The 8,468-nt window shown below is 42.8% G+C and overlaps 1 protein-coding gene across 3 annotated transcripts; it reads right to left on the bottom strand.

Annotated features, from left to right (window-relative positions):
- Positions 1-192: 192 nt before the first annotated feature.
- LOC108892254 (caldesmon) lies at positions 193-8,088 on the bottom strand. 3 transcript variants are annotated; one of them, XM_051072648.1, is made up of 12 exons: positions 7,954-8,088; positions 7,213-7,362; positions 7,062-7,126; positions 6,844-6,979; positions 6,368-6,757; positions 6,095-6,143; positions 4,322-5,715; positions 4,023-4,129; positions 2,547-3,939; positions 2,359-2,460; positions 1,535-1,829; positions 193-1,368 (listed from the first exon to the last, which is right to left on the bottom strand). In XM_051072648.1, exons 2-12 carry the CDS (start codon positions 7,294-7,296, stop codon positions 1,349-1,351), a joined length of 4,035 nt encoding a protein of 1,344 aa, XP_050928605.1. In that variant the 5' UTR covers positions 7,297-7,362; positions 7,954-8,088; the 3' UTR covers positions 193-1,348. The 3 variants fall into 3 exon arrangements, with proteins under 3 accessions (XP_050928605.1, XP_050928607.1, XP_050928606.1); XM_051072650.1 differs by having other exon boundaries at positions 1,547-1,829; XM_051072649.1 differs by having other exon boundaries at positions 4,322-5,712.
- Positions 8,089-8,468: the final 380 nt, after the last annotated feature.

The raw sequence follows: 8,468 nt of genomic DNA, 5'->3' as shown, positions 1-8,468 counted from the left end.
TCTGGAGTTCCCAGGGGTCTCTTGGAGGTTCAAATGGTGCTTGAGGTTTTCCGTGTAGTTTGGCAGGTTTTAGTGGCCAATGATAAGAGTTTTAAAATTAGTTTTAAAAATCCTTTTAGATCGTAATCAGACCACAATTTTGAGAAAACTGAAAATAACTTCATAATTTCAGTCATAATTTACAGAAAAAAATAATTTTGAGAGTAAACCTTTAATTTGTAGACAGTGAGGCCAAACATTTACAAAGAAAAGTCAATATTGTAGTCCGACTTGTGATGCCAGTTTTGTTTAAAAAATTTCTGCAAGTAAAAATCACATATTTACACAACGGAAACAGTAACAGCCATTTTTACAATAAACTGTAACAACTGCAAACATAAAAAGAATAGAAACATCTCAGTGTCACAATAAAATACAGAATAAAATATCTGACTGTACAAAGTTTTATAAAAACACAAAGCAGCTCTGACTGTACGTTTACTGCCGTGATGTCCTTGAGCAAGGCACTAAGTCCTCCCCAGCAGCAAGAGTATGAATATCAAGGTTCAGTGAGGCGATTTAATGCTTTAATTTTTAATGCTGCTGACGACAACCTGACATAAAGAGAAAGTACACTCAAAACAAAGCCACATTTCCTCATGCCTCTTAGATTACATGCAGATGACTTAGTGATGTGAAACAAAATGGAGCACCATATACACTAAAAAGGAAAATTAGCAACAGAGTTTAAACCAGACTTTATGCAGCCTTGTGAGGACCTGATGTCCCTAAAAGTAACGTTAATGAAACATTTTTTAAAAATAAAAACAAACTGAAGGACAATGTACCCTCTCCTCATAAAAGAGTTAACAGAGGTAGATTAAGGTTATGTTGAGGGCTTAAAGGCTGGGTTTTAGATTAAAAGGTAAAATAATTAAAGGTTAGCTTAACTTAAAAGGACAGGTAAAGGTGGAGGGTAATGCTCAGGTGTATCATGTTAGGCAAAACTGTTAAAAATAACAAATAAGTGTGTGTTAGTGGAAAAGAGATAAACACTGTCCTGGTAAAAATGAAATTGAAATTGAGATGAAATTATCTCAACTGCACTAATGCACTGACGTTAGCAGGAGTTAATGACGACTGTACCTGCTCAGGTGTGACAAAACACTGTAAAACTCCTGTTCAGATATAACAGCACCTTTTCATTTACAACACAGAATAAATAACAGTTAATGAGCAGGTGAATGAATGTGATGAGGTAAATGGTTGTGGACATTCTCATTGTCCGTGCAGGGGGGTGGGGGGTTCAGGTCCACACCCCTCAGCAAGGAGTTGGTTCAGTCCAGACTGCTACAGAAAGACTAAAACTTCAGGAAGAGTCCACTGGAGCTGGAGGAGGGGGCAGGGGTGATTAAAAGAAACCAACAAACAAAAACATTAAAACTTGAAATGAAAACAATTAAAACTTGTTTTTTTAATTCACATTCTTTCTATATTTAATTAAACTTCTTATTCACTCACAGCAGTAAATTATAATTCTCTTTAATTTCTTTACCTCCCTCTTCACCTTCTTTCTGCTCCTCCTCCTCCCCTCCTCCGTCGGTCCTCCTCCTCTCTTTCACATGTCCCATGCGTCTCTTCACCTCCTGCAGCACCTCCTCCCTCCTCAGCCTCTCCCTCCACTGCTCCACCCTCTGAGCCTCCTCCCTCTCTTTGTCCTCCAGCAGTGACCGCAGGAAGGCGGCACTCACCACCTCCTCCCCCTCTCCCACCAGGAAGGCGTTTTTGAAGCGGTTGTATAGCATGGAGGCCTTGTCCATGATGGCCTGGTTCGCTCTGTAGTACCGCATCTACACAGAAAAAACCATGAAGAAATACACATGGTAAAGTACTTTAATATAAATAATATCATTGAGGATTTAAGGGAAAGTTTTTATGACAATATATTATATAATATATATATAAATTAATTCGTGTAAGCCTTCCAAACCCTGGTATTCCAGCTACTGCTCAGTAAAATCACGGTTTAGTCAATGGAGTCTGGTAGAGATATATAGAAATGTTTGTGGTTAAACTAAAAGGATCTGACTCTTTAACAAAAAGCTCTGTCTCTGTAGGAATCCTATCATCATGTTATCAGACACTGAGAAGAACAATCTGAGTCTGTCAGTGATAAAAACAAGAACTTTAGTGGACAAACTTTGACGTGGACAATTGCCAAATGGACTGAAAACATTAGAGAACAGCAGGTGATGCCATTAAAGGTCTTTGTTTTGTCCACCCAGCAGTCCAAAATCCAAAAATATAGAAGTTAAAATAAGTTAAGACCAAGAAAAGCAGCAAAGTCTCCTATTTGATGATGATTAATCGTTTGTGTACCTTCCTCAGCGTCGCGACGAGCTCACTGTGTCTCTGGACGTGTTGGGATGTTACATAAACCATACTGAGCTGATCCAACGCCGTCAGACACTTCCTGATGTCCTGGAGGACAGAAACAAAGACATGTAGAACAGATACATGATGGAGGAGGAGGAAGGGCCGAGTCTGATCCTTTGTTTGTGTCTTACCGGGTTGTCAGTCTTGAGAGAAATCCTGATGTCTCCGTGGATTCTGTGAAGAGTCGAGTCCGTCAGCGTCATGGTCGAACTCTTCTTCTGCTGCTGCTCTGCCTCGCCTCCGTCCGACGAATCGCTCTTTGGTTTACTCTGTTCTTCTGCGCTGCTCTCCTCCACTTTTGTTTCAGATTCAGCTTGTGGCGTCTCTGCAGATTTCTCTGCTGCTTCTGTTGTCACTTTGTCATTTATCTTTTCCTCTGAACTCTTTGTCTTAGTCTTTGTCTCTTCTGTGTTCTTGTCCTCCGAACTCTTCTTCCTTGTTTTTGTTTCTTCCGATTTCTTCTCTTCCAAACTCTTCTTTCGCGTTTTTTGTTCTTCCATTTTCTTTTCTTCCAAATTCTTCTGCATTTTTGTTTCTTCCAATTTCTTTTCTTCCAAATTCTCCTTCTGTGTTTTTATTTCCTCCGTTTTCTTTTCTTTCGAACTCTTCTTCTTTGTTGTCGTCTCTCCCGATTTCTTATCTTCCAAACTCTTCTTCTGCGTTTTTATCTCTTCTGTTTGATCTGCTGTACTTTTGTCGTCTTTCTTCTCCTGCAATTCTTTGTCAAGTTCTTCTTCATTCTTCTCTTCTAGTGTTGTCATTTTTTCCGTCTCTGTTTCATTCTGCTCTTCTTGCGAATTTGAAGCTTTTTGCATTTTTTGTTCTTCGCTTGTTTTCATCGTCATCTCTTCGTCCTTGTCCTTCTTCTTCTTCTCTATTTCTACTACGTTCTTGTCTTTTTTGTCCTCTGTCACCGCCCTTGTTCTTTCTAATTTCCTCTCAACCTTCTCCCCCTCCTTCACCTTTTTCTTCTCTTCCACCTTTCTGCTGTCTGTCTTCCCCTCTTTCTTCTTCTTCTCCTCCTCCGCTGCCGCCATCGCTCCTCCCATCATCGTCTTCACCTGAACCTTTGCTCCCTGCCCGACCGTCGCTTTCACGATCTTCCCGATTATTTTTCTCTCTTCTTTCTTTTCCTCGTCTTTCTGCTCCTTACTTTCATCGCTCTTTTTCACCTCTACTTTTTTCTCTTTCACTCCCTCATTCTTCTTTTCCTCAGTCTTCATTTTTTCATCCCTCTTCTGCACATTTTCTTTTGTCTTCACCTCATCTGTTTTACTTTTGTCGCTCTTATGTTCATCCTTCTTTTTCCTCTCTGCTGTCATCTTTTGTTCGGACATTTTCATCTTCTCCTTTTCTTCTTTTTCATCTCTTTCTTTCTTGTCTTCCCTCTTCCTCTTTATTTCAGTCTTTACGGTCATTTTCTTGCTGACGGAGGCTTTAGCGCCTGATTTCCTGCTCGTCACTTTGGCGACCGTTGATTCCTTCGCGCTCTTCTTGTCGGTCGTCTTTCTGAGCTCGATCTTCCTGATCAAAACAGAAAATAAAACATTTAACACTTCATCTAAAACGCTTCCATCACTTCTGATCCATGCAAGTGTTTTTCTTACTGAGCGCTCTTCATCATCTCCCTCCTCTTCACTCCTCTCCCGGCCTTCAGCAAACCTCTCAGGGATTTCAACAAACTCTCCCTCTTGGCAGCCAGGCGGCGCTGTCGCTGTCGTAAAGAAAAAAGATTAACCCTCCACATAGAGACGTTTCCCTTCCTGTATATAGAATCAGCACAACCTCAGTTCATCATATCTGTCCCTCAATAAAGACTCATATACACTACAGTCAGATTGTGTAGAGCGTCGTTACTCTGTGATTTAAGGTTAAATGAGAGAACTGTGATTTAAACCAGTTTTACCTCCTCATCCACAGAACTGCCGTCTTTCTCCTTTTCCTCTGTTGCTTTTCCATCTTTCACTTTTTCTGTTGCAGTCTCTCCTTTCTTTTCTTCCTCATCCTTTGCTTTCTTCTCCTCCTTCTCCCCTCTTCTCGTCTTCATCCCTTCACTCTCAGACTTTTCTCCACTTTTCTCCTCCATCATCTTCTTCTTCACCTCCTCTTTCTTTCCTTCCTCTCCTCCATCCTTTTTCTGTTCCTCTTTCTCTCCTCTCCTTGTCTTCATCCCTTCTCTTTCTAACTTTTCTCCAGTTTTCTCCTCCTCCATTTTCTTCTTCACCTCCTCTTTCTTTCTCTTCTCTGCATCCTTCGTTTTCTTCTCCTTCTGTTCCTCTTTTCCCTCCTCTGTATCCTTTTTCTTCTCTCCTCTCCTTGTCCTCCTCCCTTCTCTCTCAGACATTTCTCCAGTCTTCTCCTCCTCTGTCTTCTTCACCTCCTCGTTCTTTCCTTCCTCTCCTCCATCCCTTGATTTCTTCTCCTCCTCTGTATCCTTTTTCTCCTCCTCCATCTTACCTCTCCTCGTCTTCATTCCTTCACTCTCAGATTTGTCCCCAGTTTTCTCCTCCTCCGTCCTCTTCACCACTTCTTTCTTTCCTTCCTCTACATCCTTTGTTTTCTCCTTCTGCTCCTCCTTCTCTTCTTTCCTCGTCTTCATCCGTTCTCTCTCAGACTTTTCTACAGTTTTCTCCTCCTCTTTCTTTCCTTCCTCTCCTTCGTCCTTTGTTTTCTTCTCCTCCTTCTCTCCTCTCCTCATCTTCCTTCTTTCTCTCTCTGACTTTTCTCCACTTCTCTCCTCCTCCATCATCTTCTCCTTCACCTCCTCTTTCTTTCCTGTCTCTCCTCCATCCTTTGTTTTCCTCTCCTCCTTCTCTTTCCTTTCTCCTCTCGTCTTTGTCCCTCCTCTCTCTGAGTTTACTCCCCTTTTCTTCTCCATCCTCTCCCTCTTCTTCATCTCTCTTTTCTTCCTCTCCAAGCCGTCAACCTTCACCCACACCTTTATTTTCTTCTGCACCACCTTCCCTCTTTTCTCCTCTCTCTTTCTTTTTCTTCCTTGGCCCTCCTCTCTTCTCGTAGTCTCCTCCTTTCCTTTGCTCTCATCCTGTTTTGTTTTCTCCTCCTCCTTCGGTTCCTCTTTCTCCGATCTCCTCGTCTTCATCCCTCGAGCGTCTGCTGACGTCTTCTCCTCTGTCTCCTTTTCCACCTCCTCTTCATCCCTCTCTTTTCTCTTCCTCTTCACTCCTTGACTCTCAGACGTCTCCTCCTCCTCCTCCTCCTCCTCCCGGTCTCTCTGTCCTCTGTTGTTCTTGTTTGTTTGTGTCGGAGTTGTTTCTGTGGTCTTCGCCTTCTTACCCGCTGCTGGAAAAAAGAGAAACTTTTAACTACGACGTCGATGAACTTTTGTAGAGTTGATAGTAAAGATAATTAATTATTAGCAGCATGTTCAGCAGCTTTAAAAAGTATTCAGACCCCTGCAACCTATTCAGAGGATGAATAAGAAGAAGAAACTGCCTTAATCCAGGTGAGCAAAGCTTGTAGACTTGAAGATGTAACTGCTGTGTACTGAATAAAGGGTCTGAGCAAAGTCCTTATGAACAAGTCGCACCACTCGGCAGCCATCTTGGCAAAGCCCCCTGGGAATTATTTCTGGCTAAAAACTGAGCCATAACCTCTCAGACAGAACTGAATTAACGACACCAACTGATCAATCAGCCTTGGTACAGTGTGTGTTAGTTACCTGGAGCAGGACTGGTGGGTGTCCTCTTTTTATGCTGCGAAGCATCAACCTGAAAAAATAAAACAATTAGAACAAATGAAAACACTTCCTCTCTCCCTCTGTCTGAATCCATCAACTGAGTCTGCTCTGTAAGGAGCATTTCATGACAGAAAACGTGTGATATTAGCTCCTCTAACTGATGCTAAAGATTTTTCCTCTTGGATTCTTTCTTTTCTCAATGTCATTTTAAAACCAAAACAGAAAACAGCGCCCGATCACTGACGGTGTCATTACCTCGGACTCTGCGGATCTGGTCCTGGTAGCAGCAGCGTCTGTCTCAGGTCTTTCAGGAGCTGGTTTGGAGTCTGTCTTTGTTTTTCTGCTGCGTGTCGTCGCTGCAGCCTCCGAACCATCTGCAGCCGTGACGTCTGTCGAACCTGAAGCCGGTTTGGTCTCTGGAGCAGATCTTAACGAGGCTCTCGTGGGAGTTTTAGCAGCAGTTTCTGTTTTATTCGTAGCTTTGCTCGGAGCGCTTCGACCAGCAGCTGGTTTGCTGTCGGGCTTCACGGGGGCAGATTTACTGGGGGTTGATTTGGTTGGAGTATTTTTCAGTTTGTCGTTTGTTGTTTTGGGTGCAGGCGTTTGTTTAGCAGGTGCAGCCTGTGTGTTGGTCTTTGCAGGAATCTGAGGAAGCAACAGAACAGATTATGAATTCATACCACAGCGAGCGAAGGTCGGAGGACACATACGTGAGCGTTTTAGTCGCTGACTTTGAGTTTACTCCCGACTCCAGGTGTGTTCTGGATCTCCCACATGCCCTCGGCGAAGCCCTTGATGCGAACGCCGCTGCCGTACTTCATCTTGTTACCGACGTAGGGGATGATGTTTTCTGGAGGGAGGCTGCCTCTGAGGAGGGAGAGAGATCAATCACAGACCAATCAATGTTTCCTTATTGATTGCAAACTGATCAGCAGCTGTGTGTACATACATCTGGTGGGTCCCAAAGAAGAAGACCGGGACTCGCTTCTTGTATCCGTCGTCTGACTTACAGATCTGAACACACACAGATGTATCAGGTTAGATATAAAACAACAGTGGTACAGCTCGGACTGTCTGTATGTGGTCTAACAGGTGCGTACCCTGGCAGGCCAGTAAGGGAAGCCCTTCATCTTGGCAAACACCAGGTCTCCTGGTTTGAAGCTGTCGCTGTTTTTCCCCGGCATCCTGCAGCTGAAGCTCGATCACAGGGAGAGGGAATCGAACCAGCAACCTCTGAAGCTGAAAACAGCCTGAAAGAAAACAGAGGAGACATTTAACACAATAAGGCCAAGACCTCTAAAACCCAAAGACAATCCCCAAAATATTTGTTTTTTGCACTGACAGGCTCAGACTGTTATCAGACAACATTATATATAGTTAGTGCTTTATATTAAAGAGTAAGATCCTGTTAGTTTAACTAGAAACATCACTATATATCACTACCAGACTACCATCAAGTGGAACCCAGAGCTGCACTTTTATTTAAGTGCATTTAGGAGCTTCATTATAAACAGATGTCTGGTTTTCTGAACCAGTTTTCAGCCTTAACTGTTGCTTGTCGTGCTCGTTTGATCACACGCTGCGTTATGTCAACTACACAATCGAAATTAAAAGTGAAATCGGGTCGTTCACAGCTGTTTCTACCGTGAAATCTGACGCTTTATGTGAGCGGTTTCGTTTTTAGCACCACGTTCACTCATTGTTTACAAATACAGGCGAGTTAGCTCGGAAGCTAACTCTGCTAGCCGGCCGTTAGCTCTAACGGGAGAAATTCGAATCTCTGCCCCGCGTCACTTTTTGTCAGTTGGTCGTTTAACGGGAGGAAAACGGCGCAAACTCACCGAAAACCGAGCGGTGATCCCGTGAAGACGAACGCCTCAGTGTTTCCTCGTTACAACTGGAAGCTTCTCGTTACTAAGCTACGCTGTCCGGCTTGTCGCCATGTTGGCCGATTTCTTCCTGTCACGTGATCATCGATGCTTTCCCGCCTGTGGGTGGACTGTACCAACGAGAGGAGGAAGGGGTATGCTCCATACACGTTATAAAATTAAACAATTTCTTTATTTTTGTTCTTATAATGACGAGAAATCAATGTTAGTAAGATTATGATTTTTATTTCAGGCAGTGGCGGAAAGTAACTAAGTACTTTTACTTACGTTTTGAGTTATTTGTACTTTACTTGACTTACTTTCCCTAAATTCTCAACTCAACTGGAGGTCTTAAACTTTTGTTCAAATGTGATTATAAATTAATAAATTACCTGTGAGATTAGCGAACTTTGTAAACAAGCTCTGCTGGCTTGTTAATAAAGCATTTTTAAAAAGTTATGTAAATTACGTAGTTCCGGACGTGCGCA

This window comes from Lates calcarifer, linkage group LG9, assembly GCF_001640805.2.
Source record: "Lates calcarifer isolate ASB-BC8 linkage group LG9, TLL_Latcal_v3, whole genome shotgun sequence".
Taxonomy (NCBI): Eukaryota; Metazoa; Chordata; class Actinopteri; family Centropomidae; genus Lates; species Lates calcarifer.
This window is presented reverse-complemented; position numbering and strand designations above follow the sequence as displayed.